Source organism: Apodemus sylvaticus, chromosome 23 (assembly GCF_947179515.1).
Source record: "Apodemus sylvaticus chromosome 23, mApoSyl1.1, whole genome shotgun sequence".
Lineage (NCBI taxonomy): Eukaryota > Metazoa > Chordata > Mammalia > Rodentia > Muridae > Apodemus > Apodemus sylvaticus.
The window spans coordinates 40,067,181-40,084,602 of NC_067494.1; the positions used below are offsets into that span (position 1 = coordinate 40,067,181).

The window sequence follows — 17,422 nt, forward strand, 5'->3', positions numbered from 1 at the left end:
CCCAGCACTGGGACTATAGGGGTAGAGCCAGGAGGAGGGCCAACCTAGCTTTAGGTCAGTGACAGACCTGTCTCAAAGGGACGAGGCACAGAGTGATGGAACAGGATGTTCAGCATCATCCTATGGCCTCCATAAACCCATGTGTGGGCACACACACACACACACACACACTGTCCATACATCACACACATGTGCTGTGTTCACCCACATACATATATAAAATAATCTAGCATACTTGTTGTGAATTTCTGGACCTTTTGCAGAGTAGCTTTCTGCCAGGTACCCAGTACTCATAGGAGCTACAGTACAACTATTTAGAAGTTTGTGTTTGTGTGTCATCACTCTTGGTGTTTTCTCTTCTAGGTCGCTTTGAAGAGGAATTTATCAAAATGCGTATGGAGCGGCTGCAGGCCTGGATGACCAGGATGTGCCGGCACCCCGTGGTGTCAGAAAGTGAAGTGTTCCAGCAGTTCCTCAGTTTCCGAGATGAGAAGGCAGGTGTAGCTTAGTTAGTGCCCCAGTCACAGGGGAGTGCTGCTCCCAACAGTCGCAGTGAATTTACCTCGGAAACAGGCCAAAGCGATGTTGGCTATTTCCAGTCTAACCCCCAAAATAGGAAGGGCCGGGAACCCAAATCCCACATAGAATAAGAGTGCTGTGCAGTGAGAGATACCCGCCAGCCAGCGGGATTCTGAGCGCTGGGGTAGTCAGCCCATCCCGGGTGGGTGGGGCACAGACGGAGAACAGTAGTGCTTTCCAGCATGTTCTTCAAGATGGACGCAGGGCTCAGGAAGCACACGTGGTGCGCACGCGTGAGGACCTGCGTTCAGACCCCCAGTGCTCACGTTATAGCACATACCTGGGACCCCCGCATTTTGAGGTGTGGAAACAGATAGTTGGAACTTGCTGACTGCCATCCTAGCTCCAGGGTCAGTGAGGCTGCGTCTCGGAGGAATACGCTGTAAAGTGGGAGATAGAGCAGGCCACCCAATTGCCTTTCGCATGTGTGCTTGCACATGTATCATGTATACACACACACACACCACACCACACCACACACCACACACACACCACATCCGGCTGTGGGGAGCGTAAACCACAAATGTGGGCCGTGAGAGGAGAGTAGGCCACACGTGTTGTCTGAGGCTCTAGGCTCCCAGTGCCTCAGCACCTTGCAGGGAAGGAGGATCCAAGATGGTCGCTCATCAGCCAGAGGGGAGGAGGCAAGTCCACAGGCTGGCCTCTCGCTGCCTCCTGGCTCCTCCCTGTTGGCTGTGGACGTAGCTCTCTCCTGGTGGCTCACCTGGTGTTCCTCACTGACCCTTTATTCCCCAGAGATGTTTCCTTTGTAACTGTACACAGAACTCATAAGACACGGAAGAGTGAAACCAGAGGCCAGTTCAGAAGTATCAGCAAGTGCTGAATACAGTATGACCCAGGGAGAAGTGTTTTGCGTTTAATCACCTGGTAGAATTGTAAAAGGACCTAAGATGTGTGAAACATGAAGGAAAAGAGTAGCCGACGATGGGGGCGAGGGAAACCCAGGGAAGAGGCCCAGAGGGGCGGGCCCAGAGCCGGGGAGGCGGAGAAAAGTGGATCTCACTGGCCGGGGCGGCCTTGCCTGCTCTGCAAGGTCCCTGGGTCTCAAGCCGACTCACTCAGTGTGCCCCTGCTTACACTCAGGCCCACACTTACACATAACATGAAAAGTTAGGATCTCTTCAAGACGATGAAACAGTTAATTTTGTCAAAGAGTCTTATCGAGGGTATTTATAATTTGGGTTTATGTTGGAAGCCATTGCAAAAGGGATGTGGCTGGGTCTGTCCACTCCCAGGGCCATGTCTCCTGAGAAGTGCCTGTGCCTGCGCTGACTCCGAGGTAGGCCAGGCATCCATCAGCCTGTGGCACTGTGACATGACTATGACCTCCTCTCTTTCAGGAATGGAAGACTGGCAAGAGGAAGGCTGAGAAAGACGAGCTGGTGGGAGTTATGATATTCTCCACCATGGAGCCAGAGGCGCCTGACTTGGATTTGATAGAAATGTAAGAGCTACTGCTGCCTTTCCTTCCCTCCATCTGCGTGGCTCCTGTGGCTCGCCATCTCGGCGAGGGTTGCAGCAGCCATAATTCACAGCTTAAGAAAGGAATTTATGGCTGAGTGGGGTTTGCAGTTAGACAGTGTGCATGGAATTCCCACCTACCTCAGCAAGTTAAACCCCCCACCCCCACAAGGTCTGTTCACCTGTTGGCATAATGCCGGTTGTCTTCAGTAAAGTCTGACAAGATGAGGTGGCACAGAGCCACGACATCCATGGAGTGCCCAACAAAGTGGAATCTCGTTTGTGGTGGGACTTGGGATCAAAGCCATGGCCGCAAGCTTGCAGGCATTGTGTTCGGTCTGTGTTTCTCTGGCATTGCTCATGTGACTGACAGCTGTCTCTGCTCCCAGAGAACAGAAGTGTGACGCTGTGGGAAAGTTCACCAAGGCCATGGACGATGGCGTGAAGGAGCTGCTGACGGTGGGGCAGGAGCACTGGAAGCGCTGCACGGGGCGTGAGTACTGTGGCTCGGTCTCCACCAGTCAAAGCCATGGCAATAATGGGCATAACAGGCAGGCAGCTCGAGAAATGTCACAGAACACGGTCACTTGTAGTCTCTGGGAAGCTCATCTTTCTGCATGTTTAGAGGGGTTTCTTGTCTGGTTGGTTTTGTTTTGCTTTGCTGTCATATTTGAGAAGGCTGTATAGCCCAAGCTGACCTCTAACACTCTTTGATTGCTGGGCAAGTGACATACATAATTACAAGCCTGTACTGCCAGGCCAGCTCGGGACTGCCTCCAGTCCTTATGTGTCTGTTCTAGGAAGTGGCAGGCTTCAGTGAAACCTGGTGATTTGTTTTTTATTTTAAGGAAATAGCCCGTATACTTGGTACAAATAAAGTAGATGTGTCAGACAGACTAGGCCACTACAGAGAGACATGGTACAGTAGCCATGGCTCTGCTTGCCCTCCTGGGATTAACAATTTCTTTCTTACTGTCCTTTGTGTGGTCTATCACGTTGCTGAGCGTCCCCCCCACCCCCGTCCCCAAAATTGTGCAGCTGTGGGTTCCCAGGACAGAATAAGGGAAGCACGCAGGGACAGTGTCCTCTGTAGAGGAAGACCTGGGAAGAAGTACAGGACACCCCAGCACTGTGACGCCCTGGACTCAGTTCCCAACATGACAGGAAAAAAAGGAAAACAATGAAATACACACAGATTATTTGAAAGTAATGAGTTGTTTTAGCTGCACAGTCAGAAGTTTATCATAACCTCAGGTCTGTACAGTGAAAACTGTATTGGTAAATAGCGCAGAGCAGGCAGAGCAGAGATGAAGAGTAACAGACTGAAGTGGCCCTGGGCTGAGCTCAGCAGAGGTTTCTTTCAGGAGGCCCCAGCTGGGGGAGTCTGTGCGGATGAATGCTGGCCTGCGATGAGGATTTCTGAAGGCTCCAGGATGTTCCTCAGATCCAAGCCTGCACCCATATGTGTCACTTAGCCCTCACATCCCATAGCCTAGGCTGCATGGACCCTCCTCTTGAGCCTCTGTTGCCACACTGAGCCGTATTTGCCAGACCTTCCATTTGAGGTGGCATCTCTGGGCACTGTGATGGCCACATGCACGTGAACGGGTTTTAAAAGCTAAGTAGGCCTCTTTCCCTATGCCATCCAGTAAACAAGTGTGGGGGTGGCTGTTCATAATAGAATCCACGGCTAGTTGAGCAATCAGTTAAAAATAATAGTTAATTAAAGAAAGGAGTAGTTGAAAAATCATTTCATCAGTTTTTCATTAAAGAATAGATGCTATTTTCAATCATTTGAATGGTTTTTTTTTTTCTGAGTCACTGCCAGAGAATGGTGAATGCACTTCAGACTGCTCCGGGAACTAATCAGTTATCAATTCCTTCCAGCCTTACCCAAGGAGTATCAGAAGATAGGGAAGGCTCTGCAGAGCTTGGCCGCAGTCTTCAGCTCCAGCGGCTATCAAGGTACGCTGTAGCTGTTTACACTTTCCTTGTTAGGAACTGTGCAGCAATTGTCCCCCTTGAGCCACTCGAGCACCTGTATGTGTTATATACGGTGCACATGTCAGGGTTCGAGGTATTGCCTCAACTTGGAATTTTATGTATAAAGCCCTGGTGCTCTTCTCTTGAGGATCCCCATAAAGCACACAGTAGGCAAGCACGCAGTAGGCAAGCACACAGTAGGCTCTGGTAAACTGTCACCCTGCCGTGCTTGAGAGCACACGGACTTACTCTTCCTGAGCAGAGGGAAGAGAAGCCGGTGCAGTGGAGTGAGGCTCGGGCGCTTGCTGAGCGCCCCGAAAGCTGCCTGTGCGTCACTGCTGTCCATCAGCGAGCATCTCATATTTATATTGCACGGGATACTCTGGCAGTATTAAAGGTGCTGAGCATACCTTATGACTTATATCATTAAGTTTATTAAAACTGCTGTTTTTAAAGAGCTCCTCAGGTTCTTCTGGTTGGCGTCTGTATTTAGACAGCTCTCCGTGGTGTTGAGCATTGTCTCAGAGCAGGGCTGCACAGCGGGGCTTCCAGTCACTTAGATGAGCCTGGTTCCTGAGACTGCCGTAATTACATCAGATGACTCTGGCTGCATCCACAGCAGTATGGATAGTAACACTAGAACACAGTAACATTGCTGGCATGGCCCTGGCAAACCTTGAAACAGCCATAGTCTCGGGGAGCCTCCCATGGAAATGTCCTTGGGAGTCAGCGCGAGAAGGCGTAAGGGCAGTTCCTGCATGGAGGAGTACAGGAACTCTCCTGGGGCTCTTCACCAAAGGGAGCCAGGGCCCCCTCAGATGCCCATTTGAGGAACTTCCCTGGCCAAAGGAAGAAAATTGGGCCATTGGTGAAAACAGTAATTGCCACGGAGAGAGGTCTAGCGCACATATGCACACCAGAATTAATAAAATGCTTGGAGTGTAATCCCAGTGCCTTTGGGGGCTGGGCTCCATCTGCAGTTCTGAGACGGTAAGGAAGGACACGAGTGTTGCTGCTGCTGCCCCTCTGCAGATGGTACTTGGTGGTGGGCAGGGGCTTGGCAAAGCTAGCTTCTATCATAGAAGCGTTTTAACAAGGAACAAAGGAACAGTGGTGGAGAAAGGCCATTTCTGGAAGCATGAAATCGACTTAGCCAGAAACTGATTCTGGATCTGGTTAAGCCTCCAGGCCTGATGGCCCGTGTGAGGGCACAGGAGGGACAGAGGAGTGTGTATTACCACAGAAATTGAGTATAGAGTGAACCAAAGGGCATGCATGACTCATATTCGTAACACCCCACAAAAAGACAAGAGCCCCAAGTTAAGAAACATGCCACCCCATCTTGTGTGTCCAATGTCTTTCATACCGGCTCCCACAGAGCCTGCCTCAGGTTCTGGAGGCTCGAACACAGGCTCCTCCTGAGAGCAGAGTGCTGACCTTGTCATAGGTGTGAGCACAGTGTCCTTGTTCTATAAATGCACCGTGTCTTTAAAGATTGCACACACAATGATGTATGTCCCAGGAAAAGAGAAACAGGGAACACAGCAGAGATGGGGAAAGCTGGTCACTGTCTTAGTTAGGGTTTCTATTGCTGTGATCAAACACGGTGGCCAAAGGCCACTTGGAAGAAAGGGTTTGTTTTAGCTTACAGTTCTACATCTCAGTCCATCGTTGAGAAAAGTTGGAGCAGGAACTGCTGCAGAGGCCATGGAGGACCTCTGTTTACTAACCTGAGCCTCCTAGCTAGCCCAGCATCCTTTTGTGTAGCACCAGTGACCACCAGCCTAGGAGGTGGTGCCACCCACAGTGAGCCTGAGCCTCCCTCAGTGGTCATTAGCAAGGAGAATGCAGCAGAGACCAGCCCTATAGGAACATTTTCTCAGCTGAGGTTTCTTCTTCCAGCCACTCTACAGCTTGTGTCAAGTTGACATTAAAGGCTAGCCAGCACAGCCACCATCTGGGAACCAAAGGATGGGGGTGGGGATTCTCACCAACTTTGACAGTTTTTACATTTTCTACACTAAAACTGTCCGTAAAGTCTGTAACAAAAACTGTAAGTGTAGGGAAAATATGTGTAACACAGTATAGTCGCTTCCAAGACTGCTGTCTATTTCAGGAGAGACCGACCTTAACGATGCAATCACAGAAGCCGGGAAGACGTACGAGGAGATTGCCAGCCTCGTGGCCGAGCAGGTACAGCTGGACGCGCTCCCCAACCGCATTTGTTATCTAAACCCAAACAGCTGCCCCTTCCTGCTGCTGGGGCTGTTTGTTCATTTTCTTCAGTGATAATGTTCTTTTCAAAAGTTAAGCCATAGTGGACAAATGTCTCATTAAGAAATCCACATGAAGCTATGTAGGTTACACCTGTAATACTAGAACTTTGGAGACTGGAGTAAGAGGATAGATAGCGTTGAGTTCAAGGCTAGCCTGGGCTACATGGTGAGTTCTGAGCTGATCTCAGAGTAAGACCCTTTCTCAAAAAGACAAAGAAGAATCGAAGTAAGATTGGAGTCAATGGCTCAGTGGCAATTGGCCTAGATTGCTATTCATATTTGTAAGGCTCAGAATTTGGTCTCAGCGCCCTCCAGACATAGTTAGGGGACAGATGTAAACTAAGCTGGCATCCACACCTCTGATCCTCTCAGCCGTAGACTAGCATGGAACCCTGGCCTAGGCCTTGCCCTGCCTCCCCTCTCTGAGCCTGCTTCCCTCACCTGTGAAGGCCTTGGACAAGCCTCAGGAGTGTGGGTAATATTTCTATATTGTCTATCAAAGTGTAGGCATTAAACTAACATTTTTGATTGGTAGAATTTCGTGCCTATGTTTTATTGATTAAGAATAGCCCTGGACACATGGGTAGCAGAGGGTGGCCATATCTGGCCTCAGTGAAGAGGACGGATGCACCTAATCCTGCAGAGACTTGATGCACCAGGGTGGGGGCATAGATGGACACAATGGCACACACCTTTAATCCCAGCACACAGGAGCCAGAGGCAGGCAGATCTGTGTGAGTTCAAGACCAGCCTGGTCTACTTCATGAGTTCCGGGCCAGCCAGCCCCTAAATAGTGACAGCTTCTCGATAAAGAAGCAGCACTCCCCACTGCCAGACAGGAGGGGTGGGCTTCACGCCTCGGTAGGTTCTTCTCCTTGATTTTCTAAATCCCTCCACCAGTAACAGCCAGCCTGTGTCTCCTTATAGCCCAAGAAGGACCTCCACTTCCTGATGGAGTGTAACCACGAGTACAAAGGCTTCCTCAGCTGCTTCCCGGACATCATTGGTGCCCATAAGGTAAGCCGCCATATTCACAGGGACTTCTAGGCTCACAGTGTTGCCGCTGTTGTTTAGATCCTACATGTATCCACTAGAAAAGACAGTAGCTGGGTGTGGTGGTGCGTGCCTGTAATCCCAGCAGTGAGTTTGAGGCCAGCCTGGTCTACAAATAAGATCCAAGCCGGACAGGACTACACAGTGAGACCCTGTAGCAAAAAGAAGATGAAGGCATAGTAAACTAAGTCCCACCATAAAGTTTTAAAACTAAATTTAAAAGCTGGTTGGTAGATCTTGATGGTTTAATTCTGATTAGTATTTCCTCTTAGAATCTCTGTGGTCCTCTGGTGTCTTAGGATGCCCTTGGATTTGTTAGGAAAATCTCTGCCGAGGGCTGGGCTGTGGTCTTAGCAGTGCTCCAGGGACAGTCACGAGGGAGCAGCACAGACAGTCTTTGTGGAATGCAGATAACTGACTATGAAACTCAGGAGGCTGCTCTTGTCAGACCGTATGGCTGCAGAGCTGGAGCTCCAGGCGTGCAGCCTCGTTCACACATCAAGGTAGAGCTGTTTCTTGCAGCCAGACATAAATCCTGAGCTGCGTGCAGGAGCGGCGGCGGGGTTGCAGCCACTCCCATCCTAGAACGAGATTAAGTGATCCAGTCTCCCACAGCCAGCAGGGAAGGCCCCGCAGTGTGCACTCCCAAGCCCAGCTCTAACTGTGTCACAGCAGAGAGAGGACACAGGCCGTGGGACAGCTCAGTGGCTTTCTGACCTCCCCTGCCCGTCTCTGTGTACTCTTGACACCAGCAGCTCTTACACAGAGTTCTGTTTGTTTCTGTTTCTTTTTATTGTAGCACTGCAAGTTCTCCCTTCATTGCAGTTGCCAGGAGCTTCTGGCTTCGGAGGGACTTGAGGGAGTTGACCTGGGATGTGCTGCTCTGTACCACGCCTGCAGAGTGTCAGCATTGCTACATCTTAAGCTAATGATTAGGGCTTTTTGTCTGCTTTGTCTTCTTGAATACTGTTACATTCATGTGTTTTCCAGGGAGCAATAGAAAAAGTGAAGGAAAGTGATAAGCTGGTTGCAACTAGTAAAATCACCCCCCAAGACAAGCAGACGATGGTGAAGAGAGTCGGCACCATGTCCTATGCTTTGCAAGGTAAGAGAAAGGGTCCCGAGTAACCGTGGCAAGCTGTTTCCAACCCACAGCATTAAACCTGCTTGTTGGTAGAAATCCAAATGTGAGTCCCAGGGAAATTCAAGGCTAACTTAAAAGTCTGTGTAGAGGCTGCATTTTATTTTACAGATGAATTTGGGATAGCTATGGGTGATTCCACCTGGACATCATTACTTCTAAGCAACAGACTCTGTTAATAGCCTTTAATTCATACTATTGTATTAAATTCCAAAATTCAGAGCTGGAAAGGTGGCTCTGTGGTTAAGAGCACTGGCTGCTCTTCCAGAGGTCCTGAGTTCAATTCCCAGCAACCACATGGTGGCTCACAGCCATCTGTAATGGAATCCGATGCCATCTCTGGCATGCAGGTGTGCATGCAGACAGAGCATGTCTATAGTTTTTTTAAAAAATGCATAAATTAATATGTTTTAAATTCTGAAAGTTTAGCTTCTAGAGGTCTTGTAACCTCTGTGCTATGGGACGGTGGAATCTAAAGGATGCTTGTGAGTATCATTTAGACGTAACTTACTGTTACTAGAAAGAAAACAACTGATCTCTAGAGGCGTCCATGTGTCAGAGAGACAAGAGCAGCAAATGGCCATCTCTGTCTGCTGAAGGCTGGCAGACACGTGCCAAGCAGACGAGGCTGTCAGTGGAACCCAGCCTGCAGTCCATGACAGGCATCCATTACTAGACAGTGGCACTTGCTGCTGGGGTCAACCGTGTTTCTAGGCTCCTGGTAAGCATTGGGCTGAGAACTGGTGCTGCGCAGAAGCAGCCAGATTAAGTCCTGCTGATGACGAGTCTTACTTAGCAAAGCAGAGAAATCTCACGTTGTCATTCGAAGGCTTGCTGTGAACTGATAATCCCTGTGATAACTGTGTTGTAGCTGAGATGAATCACTTCCACAGTAACCGGATCTACGATTACAACAGCGTCATCCGCCTCTACCTGGAGCAGCAAGTGCAGTTCTATGAAACAGTAAGTGCCCCTCCCCACATTCCCCCATGCACATGTGTGAGGAGGGGGGTCATGCCGAGTGACCCTGACTAGATAGAGCTGGTCATTTGTCATCTTTACTCCTGAGTGATAAACCGAAGGGGGCTACATTTTGAACAGAGTTTAGTGGTTTGATTTTTTTTTTAATCTTTTAAAATTCCATCTGAGGAATATTGTATCAAAAACAAACTTTCCTGGGGCTGGAGAGACGATTTAGTGATCAAGAGCACCTGCTGCTGTCGCAGAAAACCCAGGTTCAGTGTCTGTCAGTCACACCGTGGCTCAGAACCATCCATGACTCCAGCACCAGGGACCTGATGCCCTCTTCTGACCCCTGCGGGCACCAACCATGCACACCCCACATGCACATACTTACAGGCAGAAGATCCGCAGAGACAGTGAAATGAAGACGTGTACGTTTGGGAAAATGTTAAGCTTTCCTTTGAGGAGCAGACACTGGTTCCTAGTTTTGAAGCCTTGTGCAGTCCTGACTGTGGCTTCCTTCCTTCTGAGTCTCTCCATGCACAGGGACAGCCAGAGTTGAGGTCACCCTGCTAACCCACAAGGTGTGTCCCTTCAGTTAGGGAAGCAACCAAAGGCAGTCGTTGTGACCCAGGTTTTACAGTTACCACAGGATTCTCCTCAGGAAAACCAAAACAACACGTTTTAAACATTTTTATTCAGCAAACTGTAAAGAAAACATAAATCCTCCCTTCCTCTGCCTTACGGAGTTTTCCTTCATTACACACTTCCACACTTCTCGTCGGTGCCGCTGGCACTCAGGCCCTGCGGGGTGGCACGGAGGGACAGTGAGCACTCAAGGTAGCCTTGGCACTCGGCCATGCCGCTGCCTCCATGCGTTCAGAGGCACAGGCTAGCCCTCAGTGCACATCTCTACCTGTGTCACCTTTGGGTTGTACTCTGACAAAGACACCTTGTGAGCTCTGGGAAAGGCTGGCAACACACAGTTCACGATGTCATATAAGGTACATGTGTTTACATTTAAAACACCTGTCGCTTGTGTGTAATTGTGGCAGCAGTTGGATGGGGAGGCGCACTCGTGGGAGGGACTCACTCGGGGGCGCTCTCTGTCACAGTGGCTGTCTGTGTGCTGACTTTTCTGTCAGTCGCTACTGGGCGTGGCCCCTCCATGTCAGATGTGGAAGGTCACACTTGTCTCTGAGCAAACACTGGAAAGGCGGCTTGCAAGGTTCCCATACTGTGGATTTATCAGTTAGCAAGTCTACACATGCTATAATTATTGACCTTGTAATTCAACATGGAAAACCATGTATTTTGTCACTATCATCTTATAGCAAAATATCCCTTAAATTATTAAAACATACATTTCTGTACATGGAGCAAACATGTATGGCTTACTGTATATGTGCACCTACTTCAGATGCTTAAGGTCGCGAGACAAGCAAGGACCCCGAGCCGTCCCGGGTCCTAGTGTCCTACTGGAGGACCCCGAGCCATCCCGGGATCTAGTGTCCTATAAGAAGACGCCGAGCTGTCCCAGGACCTAATGTCCTATGGGAGGCGTAGGCACAGGACAGATGCACAGTGCACCCCGGGCTATCGGAGGCGCAGACTTCACAGACCTCACCACAACAGGGGCCTTGGGTGTTCATTCCTGTCCAGAAAAGAAGGAGACTCTGGGCAGGCCTGGTAGCCCAAACCATCACCCTGCAATAGGAGAAGGGGCCAGTCTAAAACTACAGCCCCCCCCCCATGCCCTCCATTCACACACACACACACCCAGTCAGGCAGCAGCTGGGCAGCTGGGACGGGCAGCAGGGTTTCTTGCACACTGTGGAACCTGCTCAGACCCTTAGGGCTGCGGTGGCGAAGGTCCTTCAGCACAGAGGTCCCGCAACTACGAAGAGACTACCAGACCAGCTAAAGGATTTGACAGGGTTCCGTTTAACTCAGAAGAGGGCGGGTAGAACCCTGTGCAGTTGTAATATCTTGGGATGAAAAGGTCTCAACTGCTCTGTTTTGTTTTGTTTTTCATCAGATCGCAGAAAAGCTGAGGCAGGCCCTCGGCCGCTTCCCGGTCATGTAGACCAGCTGGAACACAAGAGAACTCCCAAGTGCTTCTTTTCAACCTGGGGCAATGCAATTCAATTTCCCTCCATCATAAGAGAGAAAAGGAAGAAAACCAAAAAGAAAGAAGTTGACAAAACCTGTTTTCGTCATTAGCCAGCCTAAATGCAGTGTTGCTTAGGACGGCCTTTCTTGTTCATTTCCACATATTAGTTACCCAATGGAAATGTCTATTTTTGGAAAATACTTAAATTTATCAAGATTTTGAATGAAGAAATAGGGGTTCCTCCTCCTGGTATTTTACATAGAATCGTAATTTATACATTACCTATGATCTTCCAATTCTTACCCAATGTCAGATAATTAATACTAATTGCTTTCTTAAAAATATGAAAAATGGCAGAATAAAAAAAATATATCTTTGTATATTTTTATAACTCTTTCAGTCCTTTGGGGATCCTTGTCTGTTTAGGGGAGTCTGCACACCCTCAGTGGCATAGCTACAGTTAAGTGCTCCCGGGGCGGGGACATAAAGAGGGTTCCCAGATCGCCTACCCCCTCAATCTTCGTGGTGGGCAGCCCATCAGAAGTCCCACTGGGTGGGCGCAGCGGGCGAGAAGACCCCACCTCCCCACCGCTGCCCAGGGTGGTTCCCTGTGCTGAGGCAGTCAGACTTGGGTGCACTCCCTCCAAGTTCACAGTGAGAGAAGTCAGAACCCGTGACTTGTCCCTGCTACCCAGGTGGGTGGCCACCCTCACTAGGGAGCTCCCACCGCTTGTGCTCCGCCCTTCAGCTGGCCATTAGATGAGGGGAGGAGCTGCTGATAGGACAGGTCTCACGGCCTCCTGGTGTGGAGCAGCCGGCTGCTGTGTCAGTCTTCCCTCAGAAGACTGGGAGTTCAGTGCCTGTCCCCCTCCCAGAGATTGGGAAAGTTAAGGGACTAAAGTGAGTGGCAGGGCGTGCAGTAGCAAGCTGGTGACACACAGAGAGGTGCCATCTGTGGCTGTGTCCCAGCCGTCTCCTCCCTCAGACAGTGGTCCCCTGCCACAGTTGCCTTATGATGCGACCCTCTGCTGCCGCTTTCCCGACCTGACGATTACAGTGTAGAAATGGAAAGTCTGGGCCAGCGGAAACGAATGAAACCAAAAATTAGTAGCCGAGAAAATCCAGTGAGCATGAACACGAGAACTTCCTGTTCCTCCATATCAGGGCTTTGTTAATGTTTTCTAAGTCATTTTCCCCTACCTGATTTTTCTTTTATAAAATTCCATAGAACAGTGTTTATGATACAGCCATTTAATATATGTACAAATTGTAAAGAACATGTATAAATATTTTACATAAATGTAAGACCATGTAGAAGCCAATATATAAATAAATTGTTTTAAAAAACTGTACAGCAGATTCCCAAGCACGTTTTTCAGAATACGTCTTGGCATTTTGTGTGATCAAGGTTTTGTTGTTGTGAACTCCTTTCTCTTCCAGCTGCCGGAAGTTGTCCAGGTAATGCACTTGTCTCCAAAACCTCTTTCCCCTGACATTACTAGCTTTGGTTTCTGAGCCCTGTTACCAACCCAGCAAGCATGCCACGAACTGTTGACACAAACTGTTGACCGCCCCCCTTCCAGATGTCCAAAGGAGGAAAGAGGCAGGCAAGTGGAAAAGAAAAGTTAAGAAGAGTTGATGAGAAGAGGCGAGAGGGGGCGGAAGCTGCCTTAGAACTGGGGGGTAAAGAGGATACGGTCCAGTGGAGCTGCCTTGTGGGGTGGGGGACAGTCCAGTGGAGCTGCCTTGTGGGGGAGGGTCCTAATCTAAAGTGGTTCTTTTGGCTTGATGCTTGATTTTTAATTATTTGAATCAACTTCAGATGCTGCAGAAGAACTGCAGCAATACAGGAACTTTAAACAGTCTCTCAGGGTCTAGGGAGATGGCTCAGCTGCTAAGAGCACTGGCGACTCTTCCAGAGGTCCCGGGTCTGGTTGTCAATACCCATATGGTAGCTCCGAACCGTAACGGGAATTAATTAAAAAGGAGTACCGCCCCACCAGGCCTCTGCACCGGGTCCCGGTGGGTCTCGCTCTGGACGACTCTCACTGCATCCCAGCTGTTTCCCCCCCCCCCCCCCCCGACCCACACACCCCATAGACTCTGTAAATTTCACCGCCTCACTGTGAATGGATAGGAAGTATCTTGCAACACAGAACCATCTGTAACTCCAGTTCAGGGGCTATTGCTCCCTCTTCTGGCCTCCGAGGTACTCTGTCCAGCACCCACTCCTTCCAAACATCCAGTAAAGCATGACCCTAAAACTTGCGTAGTTAACCAAATACATTTATGTATATAAAACTCCGAATTACATAATGTCAATTTACAATGATAAAGTCTTATCCTAATTTTTTAACCTCTCTAAAACACCAGGAATAAGTCTGAAGCCATCTGGATATCCCAGCCACCTCCTCCTGTGCTCCACCCAGTCTCTCTCTCCGCCCCTCCTTCTCTTAGCTCCTCCTCCTCCTCGCTCTCCTCCAATCACTGGCCTCTCACTGCCTCAATGTGAATGGATAGGAAGTATCTTGCAACACGGAACCATCTGTAACTCCAGTTCAGGGGCTATCGCTCCCTCTTCTGGCCTCCGAGGTACACTGTGTATGTGGTACACTGACATACATGCATGCTGGCCAACACATTCACATAAAATCAGATTTTTTTTTTAAAGTATTAATGCTGACTATGTCAACATCATCTACTTTGTGGAAATGAGATGACTAAATAGGGGTCAAATACTGAAAAAATAATTTCTACATTCACTTCATGTACATGAATGTCTGTACCTGTCCGGTGCCCAGGGAGACAGAGGAGGGGCATCCAATGCCCTGGAGTTGGAGTTAAAGGTGGTTGTTAGCTACTATGGGGGTGCTGGGAGCAGAACCTGGGTCCTCTGAAAGAGCAGTAAGCCATCTGTCACCTCCTCAAATGCTGAAAGTACTCCATGATTTGCAGCATGCTATCGAGCTGTCTATGATCTAGAAACATGATGTGTGCCAGAGTGGACACTGAAAGCTGATGTTAATAACTCGCTCAGCCTCACATTTTAAGTGAGTTAAATAAGGGTCCTCAAGGGGAACTAGTTTACCACTCAGATCATCGCAGCATTCCACATCAAACTAAAATCACAGCTCAAATTACGGCAAATGATTTCATGCAGTTTGATATATTGGCTAAACACGGTCCTGAGAATCTCAAAAAGTGTATAGTTTTGCTTTGAATTTGATGTAAGAATCTGAAAATATTTTCAAGTTTCTGAGAAAATAATATTTTGGTCTATTTACTACTCCACTTTTAGTCAATAAGTGATTCTTGCCATGTTTCGAATGGAATGCATAGAGCTGAGGTCTGATAGTCAACTTAGAGGGGGAAAATGATTCTATCTCCTTTCTAGACTTTTCTAGGTCCTGTCTCCCAGAAACAATATCTCTTCAAGATCATATCTTATGCCAGGCAGTGGTGGAACCCAGCTCTAATCCCAGCACTCAGATGGTAGAGGCAGGAGTATGTCTGGGTTTGAGGCTGAGCTGTCCCAGGATGACCAGGGCTACACAGAGAAGCCTGTCTTGAAAAACCAATAATAATGATGATGATGATGATGATGATGGCCTCTTGTGTATGTCATCATCTTTGGGCAGTGCCTACTTTTGTGAACTGTTTTCTAGAATAAACCAAGAGTAAAGTTGGAGCCAGAGCATGGGATGAGCACCTTAACCCAGAGAATAGAAACTACATCCACCAAACACTGACGCATCCATTTCTGAAATACGATGTCAAATAGCACCTTAGTTTATGTTGCCCTCTTTTGTAATAAAAGCATCAGAGACTTAATGAAGTATTACTACTTAGGTATTCAATTTCTTTGGTAGGGATTACAGGTTTGGGCCCTGGTTGACAGGATTTTTTTTGTTTTGAGGCAGGGTTTTTTTGCTTTGTTTTGTTTTTAGCCTTGGCTGTCCTGAAACCCATTCTATAAACCAGGCTAGCCTCAAACTCAAAAATCTGCCTGCTTCTGCCTCCCTGTGTGCTGGGATTAAAGGCGTGACCACCTCCGCCCACCCTTGCTCTGTGCGGTAAACCTGTCATTTATGCCAGTTTGCTATTCTCCATAGCCTTCCCTGTGCCACATCGATCGTAGAATAACACTCTGGCCACACGCTTAATACTCAGACGCTAATAGAAGCTGATAGGCTAAGGGTCTGCACATGGTTTCCAGTTATCTATCCCCAGAGAGATGCAAAAGAAATCTCTGAATAATAAGTCTGTCAGTTCCAAAATGGGGAACACTTCTTTGAGATTACAATTTATATTCCAGCTACCTTCAAAGGGAGTTTTAAGTAACAAATTCTTTTCATTTCAAAATGAGTGTGTGTGTGTGTGTGTATGTGTATGTATGTATGTATGTATAGTGTGGCCCATATCCTGGAGGCCAAAAAAAGAGGTATCGATAAAGGACATAAGTTGTAGGTAAATTATTCAGGGGCTTGCCGTATACATTTCCCTCATGGGAAACGGATCTGTTTTGGATTTTTAAGGACCGCTTCAACCCCTAATTGCTTTTCTTAGAGTGCTTTCCCATCTCTAGTCTTGTGACAGCACAAGAACTGAAGGAAAGTCGTGGAAGGGGATGGATGGATCGGTATCGCTTCAGCCCTCAAAGGTGACCAAGAGGCCAGCCAGTACTTTAGTAGTTGCCAAGGCACCCAGGAGCCCCTCGCAGGGCGGGCAGACCCTGTGGCATGGTCGGCGTGCAGCGGTGCGTGAGGGTCTGGGAAAGAAGGACCTGCAAGGAGAGGACAATAGGCAGAAGCTGCCGAGGCCATCTCCTCATGGCATCCTGTCTCAAAGATAAGGCTCAGGCAACTTCTCTGAGCAGGCTGAGCGGTAACTCCAGGAGCTGCTGGAGAAGAAGCCGTGGGAGGGGCGGTTGGATTGTGGGCGGGGCTGACACGACTCGGGGCGGGGCCATGTTTTATGCTTGGGGGGAATGGGCGGAGCGATTAGCCTGGGGGCGGGTTTGTGGGAGGAGACTGAACTCAGGATGGCTTGAGTCTCTGTGGGTGTGGGTTGGCTGTTGACCGACCAGCTGTCAAGGCATGAATGCTTAAAACAAATCAAATATACCGGGGCTGGAGAGATGGCTCAGCGGTTAAGAGGTCCTCCAAAGGTCCTGAGTTCAAATCCCAGCAACCACGTGGTGGCTCACAACCATCCATAAAGAGATCTGATGCCCTCTCTGGTGCTGTCTGAAAACAGCTACAAGTGTACTTTCATATACATTAAAGTGAATAAATAAATCTTTAAAAAAAAAAAAACAAATATACCCCCCTGTCCTAGGGGAATTTTCTAGAACAGGGGTCTGGGTATTGGGAATGAAACCTAATCTCTGGGGAGTGTTTGAGGAAGCCAGGGTCTCTTAAAAAAACGGGGTCCTGTTTCTGGAGCCCAACTGGAATGACCAGCGTGACCTGTGAGCCCATCAACCAGCAAGGAGTGCCACAGAAGAAACCAGCTCCCACAGAAGAGGGACAAAAGCCGAGGAGGGAGCTTGAGCAGCTGGATTGCACCGGCCTAACCGGCCCTCAGAAGGGCTATGTTATTAAGTTATAACTAACTTTTTTGTTTCCAAAAACAGGGTTTCTCTGTGTAACCCTGGCTGTCCTGGAACTCGATTTGTATACCAAGCTGCCCTTGAACTCACAGAGCTCCACCTGCCTTTGCCTCCCAGGTGCTGGATTAAAGGTGTGCACCACTAGGTTTACCTTTATGCTTAAAGATGAAGAGACGCTGTACTGGCCTTCGCACAGCCTCCAGGCACTTGCTCTGACTAGG

General features: G+C 48.7%; 1 protein-coding gene across 1 annotated transcript in view; it reads left to right on the forward strand.

The window, feature by feature from the left end:
- Positions 1-12,942, forward strand: part of Snx9 (sorting nexin 9) — an 85,400-nt gene extending 72,458 nt beyond the window's left edge. The window contains exons 10-18 of the mRNA XM_052169320.1: positions 364-494; positions 1,941-2,044; positions 2,451-2,554; positions 3,949-4,026; positions 6,161-6,237; positions 7,248-7,337; positions 8,364-8,478; positions 9,386-9,477; positions 11,516-12,942. Coding sequence (XP_052025280.1) covers positions 364-494; positions 1,941-2,044; positions 2,451-2,554; positions 3,949-4,026; positions 6,161-6,237; positions 7,248-7,337; positions 8,364-8,478; positions 9,386-9,477; positions 11,516-11,563 — 839 coding nt within the window. The 3' untranslated portion in view covers positions 11,564-12,942. The remainder of the gene's footprint in view (positions 1-363; positions 495-1,940; positions 2,045-2,450; positions 2,555-3,948; positions 4,027-6,160; positions 6,238-7,247; positions 7,338-8,363; positions 8,479-9,385; positions 9,478-11,515) is intronic.
- Positions 12,943-17,422: the final 4,480 nt, after the last annotated feature.